The following is a 24,325-nucleotide window of genomic DNA, read 5'->3' as shown; positions in this document are numbered from 1 at the left end:
TCGTCCATGCTGCATCCCCGAAGGCCCCCCCCCGGAGCCGGCGGGGTCTGGGTCTGGGATGAAGAGCCTCCATGCCAGTGGCTCAATAATATTGATATATTCTCATAACTAATTATGGTAGTCAATTGGATTCTTTCGATCTCCGTGTTTCGGATGATAGTGTACAAAGGGCGAGAGAGATGCACACGAATTTTAAATCAGAGAGCTTCGATGTTGGGGTTTGGGCCTTGAGGTACAACGCGGGTGGGATTAATTTGCGTGTGGGACCAGTAGTAATGCGTCTTGATCTATGCGCAAGGGGTGTCAATTTTGAGCTCTGTGTTCTGTGCCTTGTGCCACGGGCTGCGGGATCATAACTTACATGCTCAAAATTCGTGGTGTCCTTGAAGGCGGGCACATTCCAATACAAGTTCTTCATCCAACGATTAATGTTGGGGTAATTGTGCCGAATAGAGCCGAGGTTGCATTTGAAGTGACCGTGGTACACTGGGTCAAATCGCACCTATACCAAAAGTAGGACGTTGAGGCACGAGTTTTGATGTGGCTAGCTGCGCAGAACTCACAATCGTGGTGTACAATCGAATATCGGCTTCCGTGAGACGATCTCCGATATAATAGTCTTTACCTTCGATCATCTTCTCGAGGCGGTCCAGTGACTGGAACAGTGGTCCAACCGCGCTTTCATATGCCTCCTGAGTGGTCGCGAACCCACACTTGTATACGCCGTCTAATTCGTGTCTCGGGCTTGAGATGGGATCGAACCCACAAGATTTAAACACGCACTGTTGACTGTATCATAAACCCATGAATGGAAGTCGTCGATCTCCTTCCTCAGCGCTTCGGGGTAAATATCAATATCACTGGGCTCCGCAAGATCTCGGAATGCAGTATTGAGAAAACGGATAATTTCCGAGCTTTCGTTATTGACCTACGAACGCACAATCAGATCATTTCAAACAATTGGAGCGGCCCACGCACAATTGTCGATGTCTTCGTGTCCCAAACGATTGGAACAGTAAATCTGTGAATAAAACCCCCCACACAATTAATTGGCACACTCATACAAAGACCTTGCGACCCACCTTCCGGAGTACTCCGGATCAGATTTAAAGTACAAGTCACGAACGTGATTAGAGTTTTGAATTGGGTCGTGATCTGCACCGGGGAACTCGTCGCTGTCTCCTTTGTCAAACCGGGAACTGAACTCCTGAAATATTATGCTCACGCAGCTGCGAATGGCCAGCCAAGCGCACCCATGCGCGGAGAAACGACGCTGAGGCCTAGCCGGTCGGTCATAATCAACCCCCTGCCTCACAGTGACTCGACTTCATGACACCCACCAATTATATCTTCAAGCTTCAGTAACTTTCGGGTGATCAACACACGGTGGGCCCAAGGACACGCATATGAGACAAAGATATGGTACCGACCTATCCCAAAAAGTCAAAAACCTTAGATTATCAATAAGCCCCACACGCTGAAACTCACCCTTTTCAGGTTGAAACTTGCCATCCTTTTCGATAATATCCCTAAACGAAGACACCTGACGCCTGAAGTGTCCATCTGTGCTCGCCCATTTGGTAATATTCTTCTGTGCGTCGGATTTATCCTGAGTGGACATAGTTCGTAGATAAAGTGACGTTTGTAATAGGTTTGGGTTGATTATTATCCTGGGTAGGCGGCGGACAAGTAACATAATGTGGGAACTCGGCCAAATATTCGATGCTTTATACTTTGACGGTATGGATAAGATTTTCCCACGATGAATGGGCCAATGATTCGTGTGAACTCACTTGAGGTTGGGATCGGCGGCTATGGTTTCTTTTGAAACATCATGTGCGTCCCGATGAAAACATCGAGGTCCGGTGCGATCTCATGCACATCGACGGGGCGGTATTTGTGGGTGCCGGAGCGCCAAGAGTGCTTGATTTGGTGTTCTAGGCGTTTTATCCTTGCACATCCCGAGTCAAGACCCAGGAACTATTTGAAAATAATTCGGGCGGACCCGAATTGGATTTATGAGATTTATGCATAGTAGTATACCACCACCTGTCCACACCGCCTGTCCATACGTTCACCCCCGTGCATTTGTTTAGTTGTGGAACACTTGGAGTGTTGAGGCACCCTGGTCGCCAAGCTCGGTTCTTGACACAGCCCATGCAAGGCCTCAACCGGCGAATAGGAGCTGATCGAGATTTCGTGACCAAACGGTTCATAACGGCAGACCTACTCTCTAAAGGTATTGTAGAGTGCAGTTAGATATAAAAATACGTCGTCACACTATATACCAAGTCGTAAATAAAACGCATATGAGCGATGAATTACAGACGAACTCGCATACAACACACATTGCTTCATGCTACTTGTTACACGTGCGAAATCGAAAGCGAATAAATATATCAACAGGATCACAAAGCGAAAGCAACACAAATACCAACGAGAGGAGAGCACTCAATCACAGACCCAACATGAACCCAAACAACCCACGATTTTCAGCGTCCCCCTTTCGGGGAGCCACGTTTAAGCAACATAAAGAGAAGAGAGAGACCATGTTTCGCATAATGTCCACTTGGTGCCAACAAGAGGTAATACCGCACTAGCTCCTTGCAGGGCTCGCAGTTCTGACCGAAAAGACCAGGCCATTTGAGGCTGGACCACCTTCTGAACCATCCTTGGATAGAACACTAGCCCTCTGCCTTACCCTGGGCCTAGGTCGCACATCAACCCTCGGGGGCTGCAGCGCCGCCAAGCCAAAAACATCCACTGCACATCCAATATGTCCGCTCAACAACGGGATCTCTGAAATGCTAATATTCCTAGACGCCGGTGCCGATACCGACAAGCCAGCAGTGCTAGTTGGGGGTGTCTCGGTTCCAGCTCCAGTTTCGGCTCCAACAGTATGAACAGTCGACCGAAACGACGGAGTTTGCAAACTCAACCCCACCGTCTGCAGCGCTGGCAAGCTCGTTATCGCTCGGGGCCGATTCTTAGGCCTGCTCTTTCGAGACTTGGATATTTCAGGCTGTGAGCGAGATGAAGTGCACGAGGTGACAGATGCAGGAACCCCTCTCTCCTTTTTCGGCCTGCTCTCTTGCGCCTGACCAGAATCTGGCCGTGTATTGCCGAAGGCGTGCTCCAGACTGATCTCGACTGGCAACGTCGGCCGGCGTACGTGGGTAGGGGGGGATGGCGGGTTGCGAAATCGCTGAGTGGTGACGAGGGGCGTTTCCTTGTCGGCTACGAAGAACGGGTTGGTGCTTGGCTCTCGATGGTTGTAGTGGCTGGTGGGACTAAGAGCCGGTGTAGAGGGATATGTACGGGCGTACGGTACCTCTGCGCTTGTTCGCCGAGGAAGGGGGATACGTTTGGGTGCATGGGGCCGGACGACAGGCTTGGGTCCTGAAGATGATGATTGTGCCGCTGTAAACATTTCTCGATTTCTGTTATAAAAGTAAAAGTGTCCAAATGAGTGGAGGTGGCAGATGGGTATGGCCGATGGTAAAGATGACATACAAAAGTAAAGCGAGCCCTGTCGATGCGGCGCGGATCCAGCGATAAACGACTGCAAACACCAGGCACTGAGCGAGATGGTCGAGTAGTAGAGCAAGCCGAGCTCGCGTCGCAGCCAGCATACATATATAACCAGAAATCTAGGAATACGAACGGAAAGTCTAGATTGAACTTCTTCGGTTGAAAGATTCGAGAGCGTCCCTTGCGCGAACCAGTGTCTATGTGATACTTCTCCAGATAATGGAGAAAGACAAGTCCCACAGCTGTCTGCAGGTTCACACAAGATATGCGCCTGAGCGGGGTGGCCACCGGGCTGATCAGGTTCTATTGATTTCTGAGCAAGACCCTATCATGTGCCCCCGTCGCGGTCTCAAGGGATGTCCAGCGCTAGATGTGCCTCGTTGCGGTTGGCCCGCTTTCTGAAATAGCAGTCCGCTGCCTCCGAAACTGGGTGATGTCAAGATTAAGGGTGGGTATAAAACACTGTCGTTGGTGGTTCAGACCAGGATGGGTGCCTATGATAGTCGGGTAAGCACGATCATCGGAACGAAGCCCACTATACGAGCCAATCGCGTTGACCGAGCGCAATATCAAAAAAGGAGAGTATGATGATCTCAACCCTCGGAGGAATTTTCGGCGACGAAGCTTGAGCAACTCTGCTCGGGATGGCAACTGTCGGAGGCCCATCCGGCCACGTTATAAAGATAAGCCCCGCCCTTTGGGGCTCCACATCTTTGCTGGCACTCGATTCAAGTAAAGGATAGACAAACGCAAGGAATTGTATTGTCGCACGTATCGTACCACCAAAATAATAAACCACACTAGCAGAAACTAATATTAATCACAGGCCAGTATACAACATCCCAATCATGCAGTTGCCTCATCAGGGGTTGCCTTGTAAACCTGAGTCCCACGCGGTTAGACCGGATAATCACGCTGAAACCCTACTACATACCTCCATCTCAGCATCCAAGTCAGCAGCAGATTTAGCTGGGCGTTCGTTGTTGTTCTTGCGACGGCGACCACGTCCAGCACGTCCTGGTTTGCCGGTCTTGGGCTTCGCATCCCCACTAAGGTTTGATTTTGATGATGAGCATGACGCTATGATTAGCAGGGGTGGAGACTCACCCTGCAGTAGCCTTGGCGGCAGCGGGTTGCTTGGCCTCTGGAGCAGGAGCCACACGAGAAGCCAGGGGTGGGGGAGGAACCTTGGTGGGGTCCATGACGATTTCGATCTTCATCGGGCGTTCTGGGTAGAAGTAAAGTGAAGGATGTCAAGTTGATTAGTCGGATGCGACTCGACGGACAGGAGAATAAAGGCCAAGTACGCTCTTCGGATCTTCAAGCTCCGCGGTCCGGCGCAACATGCATGGGGGACATGGCAGGATACGAAATCCGCACTTGTCCAAGGGTGGCTAGACATGCAACTGGGCTATCGAGTGATGGTACTCGTGCGATGTCTATTCGCAAGCCGATGCATAGAAGCGCTCGACCAGATATACTGGGAGCAGCATCAAGTCCATAGCAACTGCAACAAGCAGTGCAAAAGCCAACCCAATCCCTCATGGTCATCATATGACCGCAACGAGGCAACCAGAGCACCGCATCGAGAGCCACATATGCTTGAACGCACAGAGCATGGAAAGGGGTGAATATGAATCGGCTACTAACTCCCATCGATAAGGCGGTTGTTGTACTGAGAAAAGGCCTTGTTGGCGTCGCCCTTTTTCTGGAAAATAACCGTGGCAGTGCCTTTGGAGCGACCTTGCGAATCAAAGTTGAGCTGGACGGAGCTCAGAGAGCCGACGGTGGATTGGAAGAGCTCCTATAGACAAGTCAGTTTCGTAGAGTCAGTGTATTACTATTGTTTTGCTAACCTTGATTTGCTCCTCGTTAACATCGGGTGGAAGGCCAGAGACCATAATCTTCTGGGCAATCGATTGCGCTGGGGCACCGCCGGCGGTAGAAGCCGGAACTTGACCACGCTTCGACTCGGGTGCAGCACCCGCGTAGCGCTGACGAGCACTAGTCGATGCTGGGGCACTCGAGCGACGGCTAGCTCCACGGCGGTTTTTAGGGCGCGATTGCATGATCTAAAAAAAAAAAACATTAACACATGTTTTTATCTTTCCCGCTTTATTCCTGCTAACCTGGTCAAGAGACTTGTCAAGTTCTGCGGACATGTTGGCTAAAGAGAGAAAGAAATAAAAGAGAAAAGAAACGGGGAAGTGGGGGTAGGAGGTGGATGGAAGAAGAAGGTGCAGTGGCGAACAACCAACAAGCGCCTTTTGATAAGGGCAGGCAAAAAAACCCGAGGCACGGGCCATCCGCATCCGGCGGTTGAATTTGAATCCTCAATTTCCTAACTCTAAGTTCATTTCTTGAATTTGCTTGTAATGTCGAGAGGTGGCAGAGGAGGTTTTGGAGGGCGTGGAGGGTTTGGGGGTGCATCTAATATGCCCCCAATGGGGCTATCCTTTGCAGACATCCAGTCTATTTCGAGAGAACCGACTGCTCTTTACCCGGTGAGCTCATTTATCTAATATAATACAAGCTGGCAGTTCTGACTCGGTTCTGGTTTCGTTCCGGTGAGGACTAGCCCATTGACCCTCTGCCGTTGTTATCCTCGATTACCGACGATGAGCGGGAGGCCATTGCTCTTCAAGAAGGTGTAGCCATGAGATTAAGAGCGTCACCGTATTACATCGTCGAACCACAAAAGAAAGAGGGTAGGTTCGACTACATTCATGCAGAACCTCGCTTTAACGCCCTAGCAGAACAGACGAGATACTCGGACAAGTTCCTTAAATCTACAGTACCGATTAAGCTCCAAGCTAAAGACCTTAACCCGGCGTTCTTCCCGCCCGACCTCTGGGACGCCTACTTTAACCCCAAAAAGCGCAAAGGTCCGTGTAGCTCACTGTCAGCATCAACCTGCCTAACATTCTACTTCTGGAATCTAGCCAAGAAGGCGAAAGAGCGTGCTCGGTTGAATTTGGATAATCTGGAAGCAAACGAAAAGGATGATGTGAGTACATTTTGCCTTGCATAATGCTCTCTGACCTGTGCATGGAACAGGAGGAAGGTTCAGAGAAAGCTTCGGGCGCCGGATCGGATGAAGAAAACCAAGAGGACTATGATGACGAGAATGAGGTGCGTATAGCCATGCTTGCCCGTACGGTGGCGGTCTGACCGTTGGTATAGGACGAGAATGACTATGCAGATAATTACTTTGACAATGGAGAGGACGAAGATTATGGTGATGACGGCGGAGATGATGGGGGAGGTATGTGACCAGCTTGAACATTTTCTTTCGACCGCTCATTTTAGCCCAGGAACCTACGATTGAGCACTCGAAGCATGGACACTATCCCCTGGATTATTTAAGTTTGTCACTTGGCTCGCATGTATTTACTAGCGCTCCGACCAATGCGATTACGCACATTAGACATTTAGTCCTGACTTTCGATTTACTTGCGCATAATACCATAGAAAGCTTTTGATTAAGTAGAGGCAAACCATATAAACATTCGTCCTACTTGTCTTTGTTTATTAATCCTACACCAACAATCACCCCCTCGGATAAAATGTCCGCAATCTTTCGGCCCTCTTTGCCTTGGTGCGCCTGAGTCTGGACAAAATGGGTCTTGATAGTCTTGGCGCGGGCAATCTATGAACCAGGACGGGATGAAATTTACCGAAAGGGAAACGTCTAGAAACCACACGTACCTCTTTCGTATGGTGGAGACATTCTAGATAATCCTCAGATTGCGCCCGACATTCAGATGGGGTATCAGCGTTTGCATAGCACTAGCGGCCAAATGAGATGAGCTCGGTGCTGCGCCGCCGAAGATATGCGTGTGTGTGGGAGAGACTTACTTTGGCAAATTCTTGCCAAAAGGCAAAGCACCGCGAACGTCCTGTGCCCGAAATGAGCTAAACGGTTATTATTTGAATGGCCTGCTTACCGCCTGTATAACTGAAACCCGACTAGTTGCACATTAGTATGCGGCGAATGAACGCAAGATGGCTTGGAGATCTCACCGCCATGGTAGTCACAAGCAAGTCTGGGTGTATTACATAATCCAGGAGATTGAGAACCCTTTCTGCAACCACGATGGAGGAGGCTACGTTCGTCAAGTCCCACGTCGCGGCCTTGTCTGGGTTACCCACGACGTATCCAAACACGTTTGAGCCAGCTCCCGAAGATTTTTCGCGCAAGTTACCGGTCGTTCCGGTGAGTGCATTTACTTGGGTCGTGTTGTACGTATGCGTTATATACTCGGATTGTCATAGATTGAAATACCCCCGCCTCCTGAGCGCAAGAACGCCCAGCCTAGTGCAAGTGGTGGGTTTATTTCGATCGAATATTCGTGAGACTAGTCTTTTTCTAATCCGCGGCTTGCACAGGACAAATAAACGTCACGGTCAAATCCTTAAAGCCTGCGTTGGCGTTTCCCCTCGTTGTGCTCCCCACTGACTCCATTGCCTCTATCAAAGAGCAACTCGCTCAACACTCACGTGCTCCTCCTGCCGACGCCCAGCGCCTGTTGCTCAAGGGAAAGGCCCTCGCTGACAACAAGCTGCTCCAAGAATACGATATAGGCGACGGCGCTACCATCAATCTGCTTATCAAACCCGGTGTCGAGTGGACTGGCATAGAACGCCCAATGGCAACCTTGTCTGAGAAATCGCCCAGCCATTTACGGCTGCCCTCGCAGGAGAACATTCCCTCGGTTGTGCTTTCTCCTATTCCGGATCCAGAGGGCAGGGCTCCTTCCCCGCACGCGCTCGCACTTGACGCGCCACCTCCTCCCAGTAAGTTTACGCACTCGTTGGTTCGTCTCGGTTATGGTAACGCCGACACCTTTTTCAGTATCTTCCTCCGTGCGCCAATCCTATCACCAGACCATCTCCAACCCCGCCTTCTGGGACAAGATGCAAGCTTTTCTTTCTGCCGAGTTTTCAAACAGAGAGGATGCCGACAACGCGTTCGAAGCATTCCTCATCGCGAGCAAGGAGCAGCTCACCGCCGGAGAAATAGCCAAGATACGCGACGCGACCGGCAACCTCGGTATGGCCGGGACATAGACCTGCGCGTGATTTTTCTCTCGCGTGGAGTTTTTGACCCGAGCCCAATTGCACCATTATGCGGGGATATTTTCATTCTTTGTGTTACGCGCTACGTTTTGCCTGGGTTGTTACGATGTTGAAATTCATGATCAAGTCTAGTTGTTTTCCATCGCTCCAGAGGTGCTGCTCGATTAACTTGTTAATGAGAATCTATTCTTAGAGGACTCTGTGACTCGCCCCCCGGTCATCACGGGCGAACCATATGCTTATCTTAGTTATCTTTCAACTCTTCACTGTGAGATACACGGTTTTGTACACTAGGCCAGGGGTGTTCTGGGCACCACGCTTCGGCATGGGGATACATCCGAAAATTATCATAACCAAGACTCGGAAATGGCAAGGTGTGTATTTCATAATATGATCACATCAATAATTTCTAGACCGGCAATTGGGTGATCGATTGGACCATGTGCTTCGATGCACCATATGCTACCTCCAGCTCCCGGCGGACGTTTTCGGCAAACTTTCTCCACAGGGATGCCGTCCCCGAAGTTGCACGCTACGTATAAGTTCCCCACTCACGTATGCATTCGAACTCAGGCTTGCCCCCCATGGCTACACAACAACCAGAGCTCTCTGGGATTGCGCCTGAAGGCTCCCGTTCTGTCCCCTCTAGCCCTCGGGACGAAAAGACGCCAAGCTTTGACGAGAAGAAAGATAACGAAAAGTCCTTGGGTGTTCATGATTCAGATCATGGCCACACCGATTCGTTCGGGGACGAAAAGCTCGATCCGTACGTCCAGCTAACAATACATATGGTTTCAAGACTGAGTACTTTATATAGACATGAGCCTTTCCCAATCGACCCAGAACATGCCGATGAAGAGTACCAACTAACTCTTCGTGCGCTTGTAGTTGGTTGGATGCTCGGAGCTGTCGTCGGTGCCTCGGTGCGTCACTCGATCAACGCATTTAATTCTGTCTAACCCCGTACGCAGAACATCTACCTCGGTCTCAAGACCGGTTTCACATTCGGTCCTCAACTATTTGGTGCCATCTTTGGTTTTGCCATCCTCAAGCCCCTGTCCAAAGCATTCACTTTGCAGTTTCTCCCTGGCTGGGTGTGGGGTGGTGAATTCGGTCCCAAGGAGAATTGTACAGTCCAGACTGCGGCCACCTCTGCTGGAGGCATGGGCATCATCTTCGTTTCTGCTGTCCCTGCGATGTACCGCATGGGTTTGATGTCGGAATTCCCAGATGCCGACGTAGGAAGGCGAGTAGATGCGTCCGAGTTAACCGTCGCCATGTGCTAACTCAATAGATGTGGTTAGATTGATCGCACTCACCGTTAGCGCCGCCTTCTTTGGTGTATTCTTTGCAATTCCGTTGCGCAAGTATTATATCCTCAAGGAGAAGCTGATGTTCCCTACCCCGACCGCCACCGCATTCACGATCCGCGCGCTTCATGCGGGTCGCACCGGTGCCGAGGCCGCTCGGAAAAAATCGATCGGTCTTGCCAGCTCCTTCGGTGTCGCGTTTTGCTTCAAGGTCGCTGCTGGCTACCTCCCTGGCATCATCTGGGACTGGCACATCGGTTGGACTTTCTACCGTCTCGGATGGACGAACATGATCGAGCTCGACAACTTTGGCTGGTGGCCTGAATGTACGTCGTTCCTTTTCACTTTAAATGCAGTATGTCTGACCCTGCCGTAGTCACCCCTGCTTTCTTCGGTGCTGGTATGCTTTCGGGTATGAACGCCTCTTGGAGCTTCTTTGGAGGATTCGTTCTCGCTTGGGGTATCATCGCTCCTTCACTCATTTCTACTGGAGGTGCAGTCGGGAAACAACGCTCTCCCGACGATTTCCCTGAAGTATGGAGCTACCAGGCGATGTCTTTCAAGACTCTCGATGAATATGTTCACTCCCCTTCACCTCGCTACTGGCTTCTCTGGCCTGGTGTGCTTATCATGTTGGTCTACTCGTTTGCCGAGATGTTCATGAGCTCGCGCGCCGCATTCAAGAGCTTTGGCAAGCTTGGCCCTGCTATTGTCAATAACATCCGTCGCCTCAGGACTCGTGGAGATCCGAACACCATTCACCACGAAGAGGACAACGATCCCACTCTCGTGAGTCATCCTTGCCGCACTTGCATGTGCATACCAGAGCTTCGACTGATGTCACATTGCTTCACAGCCCGAAGATCGTGTACCAGCATGGGCGTGGGGCACTGGTCTTATTCTCAGTTTGATTATGTCCTGTGCTCTCTTGGCTACTCAATTCTCGCTCAACGTGGGAGAAGTCATTCTTGCGCTTGGTAAGATCATATGTGGTGCAAGTTCCGTTCCACGTGATAACTGACCTCGGTTGCGTGCTCTAGTACTCGGTTTTATTTTCTCGTTCATTGGTGTCCAGTCTTCCGGTTACACCGATATCAACCCCGTTTCGACAGTCGCCAAGGCCTCTCAGCTCATTTTCGGTGGTGTGACCAAGGGTACTGGTGCGGAGCTCAAGCCTGCGCAGGAAATCAACTTGGTCGCGGGTATCATCGCTGCCGGTTCTGCCGCTCAGGCTTGTGATATGACTGGTGATTTGAAGACCGGTCACCTTTTACGTGCCAAGCCCAAGAATCAGTTTGTCGCTCAAGTCACCGGCTCAATTGTGTCTGTCTTTTTGGGCGTTGGCTTGTTCGTGCTCTTTACCAAGGCATCTCCTTGTGAGTAGCGCCATGCATACGAGTACGTATACTTTGATTGACGAAATTTCCAGGCATCTTGTACCCACCTGAGGATGGTATCTGCTCCTATGGTGCTCCATCCGTGGCCGCATGGCAAGCTGTCGCAACTGCTGTTACTGCCGATAAACTCCGTAAGCAACTTCCCGACTAGGATTTCTTGGCCCACGCTGATTGATAGCCTAAAAATAGCCATCCCTCCATCGAGTGGATACACCGCTATTGGTCTCTCCATAGCAGCTGTTATCACCGTTGTCATCAAACACCTCTGGATCCCGCGCAAGTACTGGGGCTACATCCCCAACTGGAATGCCATTGGTCTTGCGTTTGTCGTTCCTCAGACGTACTATGGCACTGCCATGGCCGCTGGCGCGACTTTCAACTACCTCTGGGAGCGCCGCAACCCTCGCAGCTTTGACATGTACATGTTCCCGATTTCGGCGGGCATGCTTGCGGGCGAGGGTCTCGGAGGTGTGCTCCTCGCGCTGTTGTCTGTCGCAGGAGTTGGTGCAGATGGTGTCAAGTATGGCACATCTGTGGGTTGCACGAGTAAGTCGTCATTTTCTGGGGCTCCACCGATGAGCATATTGCTGACTGAGGTTGTCTTCTCCCCTTTTAGTCAACGAGTTTTGCGGATAAAATATTATTGCCTCGTCGTGCTGTCTGTGCACTGTATTATTGCTTGTACTCCCCTCAGTGTTGTGATAATAATATGCAATGGTTTCTCATCGTTTTTTGGGTGGTAATTAATCTACGCATTTGAGAGATACAGTGGGATCGTGCCTGGAGGGTCCCCAATACGTCAAATGAAATGAATAGGTGGAGGTGGTCCGATATATATCACTTCCTTGCCGTTCCCGTGATCGGCGCATGTGTCAGCTCGAAATGTTTCACTTCTTTTCTGACTTGATGCCTTTCGGGCCGTATCATTTAAATACCATGCAGGTGTCGCGGAGATCCGCACACGAACCTCCGACGACTCTAACGACAAGTCCAGTGCATAGAACCGGCTCAACTGACTGGGACCTTGGCGCTGGTTCACGTTTTGTTTTCAAAGCTCGAGAGGCCATCTGATTCGAGTACATGTCGTCACAACTCGAACCTGCCGCGAAATCTCAAGGTTCTCGAGAAATGACGGATTCATCATCAGCGTCAAGGACGTCCTCTGAGCATACTCGACAGGGCTCTGTTGTTGGCCCGAGTGTCGATTTAGCTGATGTTGAAAAGGCCGAACTCAGCATACAAATCCTGCTCAGGGTACTGCTAAAGGCGAACAGTCATGGGAGGTCTTTCTGGACTCGACCGACGATCCCAAGCATCGAAAAACGGCGCGCAAATGGCTTATTGTATTCGTCTTGTCAACCTCGTCAACGTGCGTAACGTGCGCCTCGTCTGTTGTAAGTCCTAATCCCCTCCCTCATCCATCGCCGAACCTCTCCGGCCCAGATGACGTGAAGCATTTCATAAAATTCTTTTCTGACGATTTTTTTAGGCAGCCATGGCGCGTCCAGGCATTCAAAGAGAGTTTGGAGTTTCGTCACCTGTTGCAATCCTCGGAATTTCCTTGTTCGTGGAGGGTTTAGGGATTGGTCCTTTGCTTCTGGGTCCGCTCTCCGAGTTCTTTGGCCGTCGACACATCTACTGGGTTTCTTTCTTGTTCTTTGTGTTGTTGAATCTCCCAGTTGCATTTGCTCCGAATATTGGTAAATTTTTAATTTGCCATGCACATTGATGTTTATTAACCAGGTTTGCAGTGGTCTATCTTATTTTTCGTTTCTTGACTGGATTCTCTGGAGGTATGCGTGCTGTATGCGGGCATGTTTATTTATACTGAGGGTTTTGCAGCGGCTTTCCTTAGTGTAGCCGGCGGGTCAGTCGCAGACTTGTTCTCCAATGATAAAGTGGCCAGTCCTATGGCACTCTACACGATTAGCCCGTTCATCGGACCAGTCCTGGGGCCCGCATTCTCAGGATTCATCAACCAAAACACCACTTGGCGCTGGACATTTTACACCATGATTATTTGGGCGACGGTACAGCTCGTTGAGCTTTATCTGGTAAGCATATTTACTACCTTATTGTATGCTCCAGTTTACTGAGTATGCATGCAGCTTGTTCCAGAAACATACGAACCCGTGCTCCGAGTGAAAAAGGCGCGAATGTAAGTGCTATGCCATTTTTCGTGAATACAAACTCCAATTATTTCAATAGGTTAAGAAAAACGACAGGGGATGATAGATGGTGGGCACCGCTTGAGAAGAGTAACAAGAGCATTATCCGGACTATAATAGCGAGTTGTTATAAACCATTTGGTTAGTATGATTCCGTGAACACATACTCCAAATCATTTACATTGGACCAAAATAGAAATTCTGGCATTCGAGCCCATGGCCCTCTTGCTGGATATATGGTACGTGTGTGCATAGCGGTCGCAGTGTTTGGCTTACGCAACTTTGTAGGTGTGCTCTACTTCTTGGAATCCTGTACCTTTGCTTCACTGGTGAGTCGCAAAAGTCCCCCTGTTTGAGCTTGACCTAACCACAACTATCCTAGCATTCCCTACAATCTTTGGCACCAACCACGGCTTCAACACCCAGTCTGTTGGATTATCGTTTATCGGGATAGGTATTGGGATGATTTTTGCCTTGGCGTCTCAACCCTTTTGGAATCGGTGAGCTTATATCCTTATCGCTAAGGATGTACTAACATGATCCCCAGTTTACAAGCTAGGTACAACGAACGGCATCAAGGGGCGCCCCCTCCGGAAACTCGCCTATTTATCGGTATGGCCGGTGGAATACTCGTACCAATTGGCCTCTTTTGGTTAGCTTTTACTACCCCTCGGAGCGTTCACTGGGTGGTGCCTATCATCGCGTCTATTCCGTAAGTGCCTGTTCGCCTGGTAACGTCTCCCTACTGACTCCCCTTGTTCAGTTTTGGAACAGGGACTGTATACGTATTTACTTCCGTATTTACTTTCCTGGTGGTCGCGTATAGGCCCTATGCCGCATCTGCTATGGCAGGAAATTCCTTCTTGCGGTCCGCGTTCGCCGCGGCCTTCCCTTTGATTTCTGGACCGATGTACAATCGACTCGGCACGGTGGGCGCGACTGCCCTGTTGGCAGGGTTAACTGTATTGATGGCACCTCTTCCGTGAGTGCCCACGGTTTAATTCAGCTCAATCAAACCAACGTTCTTCTAGGTTCATATTTTACAAATTGGGGCCAAAATTGCGACAAAACTCGAGATTTACCTAAAGACTTATGCATTCATAACAGAAACATTTGCTTTGACAGATTTAACGCAATCATGTATATATATCACACGCCACATTTTGATGACCAGACGTTTGAGTTACAATTCAATTGGATCATTGATCTACAAGCAACCAATGTCTCAAAGGTTCTCACTTGCGTCCCCACCATCCACCCAGAAGCGATCCGAGCATTCCTTGTGACTGCTGAGGAGCGGGAGCAGGTTCTTCTGCCTCTGGTTCGGCAGCCTTTCTCTCTGCGAACACCCGTTTTTCAACGACGGGACTAGCCTTGGCAGGCTGCGCCTTTGGTGCAACCCCAGCCTTTTCTTGAAGCTTCTCCATCGGCAATTCAATGTAGTTCAATGCAATATCAAAGAACACAGGTTTTTGGTGCTGGTTTCCAACCGCTTTTCCGCCATTGTATGCGAACCAGCGCTTTTTCAAGTCCGTCTCTGTATCTTGCACATCCTTTTCGAGCTCCTTAACCGAGTCCAGGGTGAGTGGGTAGAAAGCAGTTTCAGGTGTGTCCTCCGCTACATCGTTAAAGTTTGTATGCGCCTCTCTCAGATGAAGATTCGCACGCTGAGTGAGTGCAACCGCCTCTGCGAACTTATTGTGTGGCTCGTAGGTCCTTGACAAGAAAAGTGCCCTGGGATGGGAGTTAGTGAGGAAAGAAGACTAAGTGAATGCACTTACCGCCTGGCTTTGGTATAGGATAGTCTCCCTTCAACCGCCATGGTCAAATCAGCACTCTCGTCAACAACGCTCAGAGAACGCATCTGGTTCAGACTCTGAAGTATCGTGTCGAGCAACTTGACCACAGCTGGTGCGACTCGATGGTCGATTTTCTGTGGCGTTTCGTTTTGCTTTCCGGGCGTAGGCACGGGAGTAGCGAGCAAGGCTTCTGCAAGAAGAAGGTCGCGCTGGGTTCGACGGGATAAAAGTTGATAGGTAACGAAGGAGCTGATAAAATGCGCGTCGCGCGCACCCGGTTCAGAGGGCTGAGTTGAGGCTGTCTGATCATGGAAATTAGCCAACCGTGAACGCGTGAGTGCACCACCACACCTTTTGAGCATCGGCCAATTTTTTAGCTACTTCCTCTGCTTCGCTGAGCGCCAAGAGGACACCATCGAACTTGGTAACTAATCCTCGGGTCTGAGTTGGCTTGATGTTGGTTTGTCCGGTAGCAGGCAAGCCATCACTGGCTTGTTGCACACGTAACAATGCGTCCACTAACTCGGGGCTTCTCACTGGAACAGGTTTGCCCTCCCAGACGATTTCTTGCAATTGCTTTGCTTTATCGCCGCCTTTCTTTTCCGCACCTTCGGACTGAATTCCCTTCAATAAATTTTCATAGTCCTTAATCAAAGCAGATGCGACTTTGCTCCCCAGGGTCGATACAATGCCATCGATGTCGTATGCTCGAGCAAGCCCCAGTTCATGAGCACAGTGACGAATTTCTGGCGCAATTTCATCTGCAAATTGAACATAGATAGCATGATCTCGAGAAGAACTGGCACTTTTGGAGAGCGCATCCAATAGAGTCCTTGCCGCAACAAGGGCTTCGAGTCCGGGTTGAAATTCGTCTTGCAAACGAAGCAGACGCCCTCGAATAGCTAGATGATATGCGACGGCTTCAGCAAGACCTGTGGAGGAAACACGAGGTGGTTGAATCTCGCGAAGCGCTTGAAGATCGGATGATAGCTGTCCAGACCACTTGACGGCACGACGAAAGCGTCCCATGGCGATGTTCCGAGTCTTCGCATCGTCTGATTTGGTAAATTGTTCGTAGAGCTCTTGAGCAAAAGAATAAGCCCGCTCAGATTCGAACAAACGAAGCTGAAGACTAGTATATTGTGAGTAGGGAGGAGCCTACAACGATTTAACTTACTGGCCATCCTTGAGGTTCTCTGGAGAGATGACCGGTAGTTTTTTGAACTCTCTTCCTTTACCATGAGTGATCTTTAATCCTCGTCGAAGTCGGTGCACTTTGTTTGCACAATGCTTCCTGGAGTCGAATGTACTATAGATCAGGCTACTACGGTGATGAGCACTTACCGATATCGTGCATGATCGTTGTATCGCAGACCGTACGCGCCTCGTTCATCGCTAACAACCTGCAAGGCTTGAATGTATGTCAGATTTGGCCATAATTGCCGAGCAAACTACTTGCTCCTTGTTGACGCTTGACTCATCCTACAAAACTAGTATTTGGTCGTCTCGCGGACCCCATTGATGCCCACGTCTTGAATCAGGATGCGGCAAGGGTCCACTAGACATAGTTGCATAGTGCTTAATAGAAATTGGGGATATAAATGCAAGGGCATGTAGCGCAGTTGGTAGCGCGCTCGCTTAGCAAATGCGAACTGCAGATACGCATGCGAGAGGTCCTGGATTCAAATTCCAGCTTGTCCATACCTTTTTGGTCTTTTTTGTCTCTTAATACTTCAGCTGAACAGTCCTATCGCCCCCTCTACCTCTAAATTTACAACCATATGTTCCCCGGTCTGGATAGCTAAACTCCCGGCACATTCCATGTCCAATCTTTTTTACTCAGCTTAAGTGTCTAAAAGAGGTGATAGCTTTGATACTCTGGCCATCCACCCAATATAGAAAACGGTTTATATCATGAGGGTGTATATTCAAAAGTGGTTGCATGCACATCTAGAATTACTAACTCATCTAATATTAATCGTAGATTTTCACGAACTTTTATCAAGAATACGCCATTTTTTTTGAGAACTGTGTAATAGACACGTGACTAAATTGAGGCAATTGCGCGTTCAAGGCTCAAACTCTACAAAACGACATCCTGCGCAGCTCCGAGTTCAAAGCCCGACAGCACGTTTAACCTTACCACTGACTCCTCCTTTCTCGATACTCCATCAATTACCACACATGAGTCCAATCAGCCATTGCTGGTCTTGGGACCAATTTTAGAGGCTGCCTCTCAACAAGATGTTTGCTAATTCAACGTATGGGGGCTGTTTGCTCCGTTGGTTCTAAGCTACTGTGAGTGGACAGCTCGTAAGCTGGGAGCATGTGGCTCCTATCGATTGGGGGATACTGGTATATTCGTACCAAAATTCAGGGAAATGTATCCCGCCTTTCCTAACATGTAAATCGAGCTGGCCGTGCGTGTGCTTCGTTTCTCCATTGGCGTTCAGAATCAAGGTATGGATGAACACGTTTCTGTGCTCGGTATGGCGAGGCAGGGTGACAGGAGCCTGTGCAGCCCCAAGGGTGTCCGGAGGTCATGTCCGGTGAATTTGTCGCTACCGATGTCTTCCCGCACCCCGACAGGCCTGCTCCCGCTCCCACTATCAGCTAAAGCTGCCAGCGAGAACAACGGCCCTCAGCTCTTGCTGTAATCATCCCTGCACTATGGTAAGCACCAGTCCCATGTATCTGATCCAACTACTGAGCCCGGCACCTAGATACTAATCGACAACCAGAAGTTCGCATGGTATGTCCTCTACCATGGTAGGTATCCACAGCTATGCCAACCAAGTTCTTAATATAGCTCTGCATGCATCAACGGACATCGCTCTTCTTCGTGCCACCACACTGATCGCCCGTTATTTGAGATCAAGAAGAAAGGCCGGCCAATAACACAGTGTGCACGGTGCCGAGAGCTACGCAAGACGAGATCCTACCACTCGAAATGTTTGTGCGACAAACCTGCCGCCACGCAAAACGATAACCAGGTAGATGCAAGTACCGAGGAGATTCCGGGAAGTAAACGCAAGAAGTGTACGTCACCTTCACGAGACACAATGCCAGTGTAACCTACTAATATGGTATCCGATCTTGACGATCTAATTTATAGCATCGAGAACTGCTCCGGCTGTACCTTCACTGCCAAACGGTATCCGAGACATCCTCGATAATAAAAAACCAAACGATTCGGAACAAAAGGAAGAATCTCGCAAGCGCTGTAAGTCAGTAAATTAATCCGACTAAACAACCATGCTTAGAAATGTGGACAACAGTCAAAGCCATGCTTAACCCATGCAATTGCGGCTGCGATGATGCCAAGCGTTGCCGATGCAACGGTGAAGATCTTCTGGGTCCTATTCAAAACCAAGCACAGGGTGGTTCATGTTGTGCTGAAACTTCCACCTCCGTCGAAACCGAACGGCGCGTTAGCCCATCCCGCAGACTACTACCCAAGCCAAAGAAATCAATACCGCCAACTAATAATCGTCAATCCTCCCAAACTACTACCCCCATGCCAGGTAGCTGCTGCGCCCCCAAACATTCGCAACTCGAACTATCATCAAATCATCATGGTGCTTCTATCTTTATCAAGCCCCTAAGTCTCCCCTTGGATTCTGCAGGCCCGTCTCTACTCCCCAGTATCACCACATGGTCAACGCCTACATCCATTCCGACTTTGAATAAGCATGTTACTACAACAATGGACAGCTGCGGATGTGGCGAAGGCTGCGCTTGTGCAGGGTGCGTGGAACACCGTGGTGCCGTCGCCGCTGCGGCTGCTATCGCCGCAGGACATCATAGCTGCCCGGACCGATGCGGAACTTGCCAGGATTTATCTTCTACAAACATGCAGGTCTCGAGTCTCACAGGACCCTCTGTCTCTGACGATAATTCCATCGAAGGCCTCCTTGCGCGTGCGATTGCCAAGCTTCCCCCTCCCCCACCAGGCCAATTGAGTGTGTTCCAATCCCAGTCCGGAGGGGAGAGGGTAGCTTTAGTTGTTCTACCACGTGCAGACAATTCTAACGGTCTTGTATCCGCTCCGCGCTCGTGCTGCACGCCCACTGTGTCAACGGTACTCCCAACTAACTCAGTGGCACCAAAGCTTATGCTCCCTCGAAGTCTGAAAAAGCAAACTGCCGGTCAACGGCGCCAAGTGCGCTCCTCTTCTCCATCAGACGATGGCCTCACAGATGCAGATGCGGAAGGCGAAAGCGATTCTGGCGAGCTGGAAATTCCCGTCACTGGGTTGTTGGGCAGACAAACAAAGAGTTGGGCCTATGCGCAGCTGGATATCGATGTCGATTTGGAACTTGGCCTAGCCGCAGACGCTATTGGTAAATAAAGATACGAATCTGAATTCTGAATGTGATATTCGTTATGGTTGTTTTCCTCGGGTATGTCTTCGATTTCGTATTGGTCTAGGATTTTTGGACTGGATTGTGTCTTGAGCAATGTGTATAGCTTGTGAATAGTATCGGTTTGAAACTTTTATTCGAGGATCAGGGTATGATTAAATGGGTCCACTGAGTCCTAGGTAGTATACATTATCTCGTCACTGGTATTTCTATGCGAGTGCACTCAATGCGGGGATGAAAAGGGTTCAGGAGTTCGCTTCCCAGTGGTTAGCCGACAGCGTTAGATGCATTCCTAGAACAAAGTAAAGTTGTGCACATGTTGATTTCCCTCAAACGCTACGTCTCCAAGTCAGTTACCCAGTTTTGTGATCGTGGATTTTGGGGTATCTCTTACGTGTCATCTGAACCACAGTTAAACCACCGTTAATTGCGTTCATCTGGTGAACAAACGAAAAAGCACTTACCATCATAGTGGAAACGGGTTTGTTTAGGAGACAGGGGTGCTGATCTTACGTAGCGGTCGTTGTCCACGGGTCTTTGAGACTGGTAATCAGGTTGTCTCCACATCCAAGCGGCCACTTCACTTGCCTTTCCTTCTTCTGCATCAGATTTGCCCATTGAGCCGGTGTACAGAGATATCAACTCTAAAACTTACATACCTTACATGATGCTAGCATGCTCTGGAGAGTTATACACACCGAAGATGTGTTCAATACGGGACTCCATTCGCTTCCTAGGATAGAGGCACATATCTTCAACAGGATATATCAATACCCAATCTACACACATGAATATATATGAGCTTACGTGCCCATTGGAGTACACATGCGGATGAATGGGCGCTTGGTACTCTTCATTCACCACAAAAACTACCTCTGGTGACTCCATAGGATATCGGTCTGTAAAAGTGAATCGTAGAACAAAAATCTCGCCCTAACTCCATAAATCCCACATCCCGAGTCATATGATATATCTAACTTACCTGATATACGCTCTCGCCTAGGACTTCGATGGAAAGTGTCTTTGTGCAGATGTAGTCACGAGCGATTGTCAAGCTGGCATTTACTTACCCAGACCTTCAAGTCATCGGTATTCAATACCTTAATCCCGACTGGAGGACCTTTCTCGGGATCTAGCAGCTCTTTCAACTCCTTATTCAGCCTCTTTGTAGCGATGGACGACATGAGGAAGTGAAGGTTCACTGGAAGAAGAGCAACAAGCGTTAGTGGCAAAGCACGGAGCGCCCGTTGATCATGACAAATACCTGCATTTGACGACCAAGGCACCCCGCTTGTTGAGATATACAGAATGAGTTGACTCAAATTTAGCTATCCCACTATATCATTTTATGTGGTTTAGATGATATATAAATTATGCTAGCTTTATGTATATGATACTGTTTACTATAAATAGGCAGGGTGAAATAGGCTGAAGCAATTAAGATTATTTGTCCATGCAGGTAACTTGTGCGCTTTTAGCCAAATCAATACCGCCATCATGATCCTCTGGAGGAATATGACAGTGGTTATATATGCCGGCATTAAACTGCGGGATATTCAAACGTTTGATCAGCCAACGTACCGATGAGCCCTATCGTTTGTCCTCATTGATTCTATTTACGAGACACGGCTGAAATTGGAGCGTCCGCAGTGGTGACGCAGGTATACGTTGGCATTGCGCGTCGGTATAAAGGGGGCACATATAGGATGAAGGCTGAACGCTACCTCCTCTATAAACCCTCTTAAAGAGTCCAAGAACACTCACGAGACTTCACATTGACCACAACCCATTAAACTTGAGCCGTACTATACAATTATTGTAAGTGTTGTACATATTTCCTTCTCAGATATTGACTTAGCTTAAGTCATATAAATAGTGTGCGCTTCATCTGGTAAACCAAAGCTCTTGCACCTCGACCCAGAAATCTTACTTATTCACACTACTTGTATCCCATCTCCATCCATTGAGCTCATGGGATCCTCCATGTCGGGAGCACATCATCACCATTCGTCTCACCCACCTCCTCATCCTCCTCATGGGCATCATCACGGCCCACCTCCACCCATAGGTGGACCTATGCATATGGGTCATGGCCCTGGGCATCATGGAGGGCCCTACTCGCATGGAGCAGGTGGTCCTCACTTTGGTCCAGGTATGCATGGGCCACCCGGAATGCATCACGGCCCTCCAGGTATGGGCCCTCCAGGTATGCACCACAGTGGACCTCCTCCAATGGGTGGTCCACCAGGACATAGACATGGGTTTTAAGATACAAACATGCCGAATGCGGACAGTTGTGCCTATATTATATATCCCATAATGTGTCCAACTATCATGTAATTTATTCCTCGTAAAGAGATGTCATCTCAGAATTAACGAGAGAGTAAGTGCAAGTTCAGTTTGAAATTCGTATAGTTAAACTACGATACATATAAGTGCGTCTTAGTTGGGTTGGGTAGTGGTGCGTAGGTAAGGCTACATGCGCGTATAAGTGTCACGATTCATAAACCAATAAGGATACGCACCTTATGAGTAACGTAGTTGGGGAAGAGGGTTTGTGCCTCGGTATCAGATACACCTGGGTGGATGATCACATCGTCACCCTTCTTCCAGTTGACGGGGGTGGTGACACGGTGCTTATCACCAAGCTAAAGATATGATATGAGTATTGGAATCGAGGTCGCCCTATCAAATTGATATACCTGAAGCGAGTCGATGACGCGAAGGATCTCGTCAAACGAACGACCAGTCTGTGCGGGGTAGCTGATCGTGAGGCGGATGACCTTCTTGGGGTCGATTACAAAAACGGTACGAATCTGGGTGACAGTCAAGTCAGAAACATCGCAACTATTCAAGGTGAATGTCGTAATACTGACAGTGAATGGGATGCCCTTAGCATCGACGTTGGTAGGATCGACAGCATCCAACATGTCATAGAGCGTCGAGATCTGGCGGTCGGCGTCGGCGATCTATGATGTACGTATCCACAAGTTCTCTGTCAATCTAAAATGGGATAACAGCAACACAAGAGTAATCACTCACAATCGGGAAGTCTACGTTCGTTGGGGCAATCTTGCTCCCAACCTCATTGATGTCCTCGATCCACTTGCTGTGGGACTCGAGTCCATTGGCAGAGATACCGATGACCTTTACGCCACGAGCCTCAAAGTCCTTCTGTCGGCGCGCAACTTCACCGAGTTCAGTAGTACAAACCTGATCGACAGGCACAACCCATTTCTCGTTAGTTGCCGAATAAAAATGAAACTCAAGTGAGGTAGACGTACAGGGGTAAAGTCTGCTGGGTGGGAAAATAGCACACCCCAGGAGTTTCCGAGCCATTCGTGGAATCGGATGGGACCTTGAGTTGTCTCCGCAGAGAAGTCAGGCGCGACGCTACCGGCGATCGCAGATTAATTGAATGCATGAGTGACATTGGCTGCGACATACCTTCCGAGACGAAGAGAGGGCATAGTACTATTTCAGATGCAAGTATTGGTTTCTGGGTAGGGGGAAGTACGGAGAAAAGATCAGTGGCACCTCCCTCTTATCCATCATTTGCGCCTCCAATATCGGGTTCAACGACCGACAACCATATACACTCGTGCTGATCGCGCAATTGCTCTGTAAAGAGCCAAGTGATCCCGTCATTGGTTCCCACGGATCCACAGCACGTGACCAAATAACTCTGGAAACTACGAAATGGATTTTCTTCTAGGCGGTAGAGCAAACGCCATAGCGAAGCACGCAGGTCCTGCTCAGAGAATTCTCTAAAACCAATCAAGGAACATCCAAGTCGGCGCTTAAGGAAGATTACATCATCCATTGAAAACATACTATTTGGATGAAAGGTCAGAGTATGCCAATTTAGTATGGATCAGCACTTACAAACCAATAAATACATATTATATCACATATTAATACATCTGAGCTGATCAGGGTATGCGAATAGCGAATGCAATGCAGATGCAAATCAATGAATCCTACAGTATCATAAGTCACTACGTCAAAAACTGTTACATCAAAACTTACGTTTGTGTACATTTCTTGGATGCAAGCATCGGAGTCTTCCCAGTGGCAGACCAAGCCAGCCCTGTCGGATTTTTGGTAAGTACGGTAAGAATGGCTTAATTAGTGACATCCTTACCGTCCTCCCTGTCCCAGGTTCTCGTTGATTTGAGTCGTAACCACATATTTACTACAAGGAGATTAGAGTGATATTGTAGTCTACACGACCACTTACAATCCTGAAGGTTCTATCTCTGTTGTCATATATCGGTAAGAAAGAATCTACCGTATTTCGTAAAAATTGCACACTCACCAAGCATCCTAGCTTTTATTCTCTCTCCAATCTCTTTCGTCCATGCCTTGCTCTGATCCCGGTCTTTTGAGTCCCACACCATTCCTTGCAAGGTCGAAGGCAACAGTTTCTTCATATAGGCACGCAGTTGGTCAGAGTCAAATCTGTTTGTTTCCTTAGCAAAAACTCTTCGTCGCTGAGGACCATATTCACTTTTTTGGTGGTGCCGACGATTGTGGTACTGTCCGTTGCCCAGTTGGAGACTGAAGGTTTGGCGACCGTACGCGTGGAGATAACATATTGTCCGACATTGCGTATCCTAGGTGATTTTATTTATAGCGAAACTAAATATCAAGCTATTCCAACTTTGCAATCAAGAA

General features: G+C 49.0%; 11 protein-coding genes and 1 non-coding gene across 12 annotated transcripts; 4 read left to right on the top strand and 8 right to left on the bottom strand.

Annotated features, from left to right (window-relative positions):
• Positions 1-197: 197 nt before the first annotated feature.
• Positions 198-1,621, bottom strand: RhiXN_00999 (glutathione S-transferase; the record flags this gene model as incomplete). Its single annotated transcript, XM_043320818.1, has 9 exons — positions 198-287; positions 362-502; positions 564-727; positions 784-928; positions 979-1,021; positions 1,083-1,175; positions 1,226-1,280; positions 1,341-1,430; positions 1,489-1,621. 9 exons carry the CDS (start codon positions 1,619-1,621, stop codon positions 198-200), a joined length of 954 nt encoding a protein of 317 aa, XP_043179830.1.
• Positions 1,622-2,596: 975 nt separating this feature from the next.
• RhiXN_00998 (uncharacterized protein) lies at positions 2,597-3,430 on the bottom strand (the record flags this gene model as incomplete). Its single annotated transcript, XM_043320817.1, has 1 exon — positions 2,597-3,430. One exon carries the CDS (start codon positions 3,428-3,430, stop codon positions 2,597-2,599), a length of 834 nt encoding a protein of 277 aa, XP_043179829.1.
• Positions 3,431-4,377: 947 nt separating this feature from the next.
• RhiXN_00997 (RNA recognition motif protein) lies at positions 4,378-5,693 on the bottom strand (the record flags this gene model as incomplete). The annotated part of the gene is made up of 6 exons (XM_043320816.1): positions 4,378-4,413; positions 4,466-4,580; positions 4,639-4,759; positions 5,182-5,335; positions 5,388-5,603; positions 5,661-5,693. The coding sequence occupies 6 exons, from the start codon at positions 5,691-5,693 to the stop codon at positions 4,378-4,380; spliced, it is 675 nt and encodes a 224-aa protein (XP_043179828.1).
• Positions 5,694-5,906: 213 nt separating this feature from the next.
• Positions 5,907-6,859, top strand: RhiXN_00996 (DNA-directed RNA polymerase III subunit RPC31; the record flags this gene model as incomplete). Its single annotated transcript, XM_043320815.1, has 7 exons — positions 5,907-6,035; positions 6,110-6,239; positions 6,288-6,416; positions 6,474-6,538; positions 6,589-6,663; positions 6,715-6,796; positions 6,846-6,859. 7 exons carry the CDS (start codon positions 5,907-5,909, stop codon positions 6,857-6,859), a joined length of 624 nt encoding a protein of 207 aa, XP_043179827.1.
• Positions 6,860-7,045: 186 nt separating this feature from the next.
• RhiXN_00995 (NADH-ubiquinone oxidoreductase family protein) lies at positions 7,046-7,560 on the bottom strand (the record flags this gene model as incomplete). The annotated part of the gene is made up of 5 exons (XM_043320814.1): positions 7,046-7,180; positions 7,240-7,320; positions 7,390-7,430; positions 7,479-7,500; positions 7,555-7,560. The coding sequence occupies 5 exons, from the start codon at positions 7,558-7,560 to the stop codon at positions 7,046-7,048; spliced, it is 285 nt and encodes a 94-aa protein (XP_043179826.1).
• Positions 7,561-7,627: 67 nt separating this feature from the next.
• On the top strand, positions 7,628-14,471 carry RhiXN_00994 (OPT oligopeptide transporter protein; the record flags this gene model as incomplete). Its single annotated transcript, XM_043320813.1, has 26 exons — positions 7,628-7,747; positions 7,807-7,858; positions 7,921-8,328; positions 8,387-8,584; positions 9,024-9,125; positions 9,184-9,376; positions 9,428-9,533; positions 9,582-9,868; positions 9,915-10,246; positions 10,297-10,709; positions 10,777-10,897; positions 10,961-11,296; positions 11,350-11,448; positions 11,507-11,863; positions 12,542-12,711; positions 12,807-13,017; positions 13,069-13,110; positions 13,160-13,371; positions 13,426-13,475; positions 13,526-13,626; positions 13,682-13,724; positions 13,774-13,814; positions 13,868-13,985; positions 14,033-14,097; positions 14,143-14,197; positions 14,249-14,471. The coding sequence occupies 26 exons, from the start codon at positions 7,628-7,630 to the stop codon at positions 14,469-14,471; spliced, it is 4,455 nt and encodes a 1,484-aa protein (XP_043179825.1).
• Positions 14,472-14,720: 249 nt separating this feature from the next.
• Positions 14,721-16,858, bottom strand: RhiXN_00993 (signal recognition particle 68 kDa protein; the record flags this gene model as incomplete). The annotated part of the gene is made up of 6 exons (XM_043320812.1): positions 14,721-15,219; positions 15,267-15,586; positions 15,636-16,416; positions 16,462-16,578; positions 16,629-16,687; positions 16,799-16,858. 6 exons carry the CDS (start codon positions 16,856-16,858, stop codon positions 14,721-14,723), a joined length of 1,836 nt encoding a protein of 611 aa, XP_043179824.1.
• A 33-nt stretch (positions 16,859-16,891) lies between these two features.
• RhiXN_12371 lies at positions 16,892-16,985 on the top strand. Its single transcript has one exon. It is a non-coding gene; the product is annotated as a tRNA-Ala (tRNA).
• Positions 16,986-17,954: 969 nt separating this feature from the next.
• RhiXN_00992 (metal-binding regulatory protein cuf1) lies at positions 17,955-19,635 on the top strand (the record flags this gene model as incomplete). Its single annotated transcript, XM_043320811.1, has 5 exons — positions 17,955-17,957; positions 18,008-18,036; positions 18,094-18,323; positions 18,400-18,507; positions 18,563-19,635. 5 exons carry the CDS (start codon positions 17,955-17,957, stop codon positions 19,633-19,635), a joined length of 1,443 nt encoding a protein of 480 aa, XP_043179823.1.
• Positions 19,636-19,977: 342 nt separating this feature from the next.
• RhiXN_00991 (ubiquitin-conjugating enzyme) lies at positions 19,978-20,832 on the bottom strand (the record flags this gene model as incomplete). Its single annotated transcript, XM_043320810.1, has 7 exons — positions 19,978-19,984; positions 20,043-20,049; positions 20,113-20,290; positions 20,347-20,400; positions 20,456-20,581; positions 20,631-20,669; positions 20,719-20,832. The coding sequence occupies 7 exons, from the start codon at positions 20,830-20,832 to the stop codon at positions 19,978-19,980; spliced, it is 525 nt and encodes a 174-aa protein (XP_043179822.1).
• Positions 20,833-22,090: 1,258 nt separating this feature from the next.
• On the bottom strand, positions 22,091-23,118 carry RhiXN_00990 (AhpC/TSA domain-containing protein; the record flags this gene model as incomplete). Its single annotated transcript, XM_043320809.1, has 7 exons — positions 22,091-22,123; positions 22,174-22,296; positions 22,351-22,464; positions 22,525-22,617; positions 22,691-22,861; positions 22,933-23,041; positions 23,096-23,118. The coding sequence occupies 7 exons, from the start codon at positions 23,116-23,118 to the stop codon at positions 22,091-22,093; spliced, it is 666 nt and encodes a 221-aa protein (XP_043179821.1).
• A 462-nt stretch (positions 23,119-23,580) lies between these two features.
• On the bottom strand, positions 23,581-24,081 carry RhiXN_00989 (uncharacterized protein; the record flags this gene model as incomplete). The annotated part of the gene is made up of 5 exons (XM_043320808.1): positions 23,581-23,628; positions 23,678-23,738; positions 23,793-23,843; positions 23,889-23,907; positions 23,967-24,081. 5 exons carry the CDS (start codon positions 24,079-24,081, stop codon positions 23,581-23,583), a joined length of 294 nt encoding a protein of 97 aa, XP_043179820.1.
• Positions 24,082-24,325: the final 244 nt, after the last annotated feature.

Source organism: Rhizoctonia solani, chromosome 4 (genome assembly GCF_016906535.1).
Source record: "Rhizoctonia solani chromosome 4, complete sequence".
Lineage (NCBI taxonomy): Eukaryota > Fungi > Basidiomycota > Agaricomycetes > Cantharellales > Ceratobasidiaceae > Rhizoctonia > Rhizoctonia solani.
The sequence above is the reverse complement of the archived record's forward strand: the minus strand, read 5'-3'. Positions and strand labels throughout refer to the sequence as shown.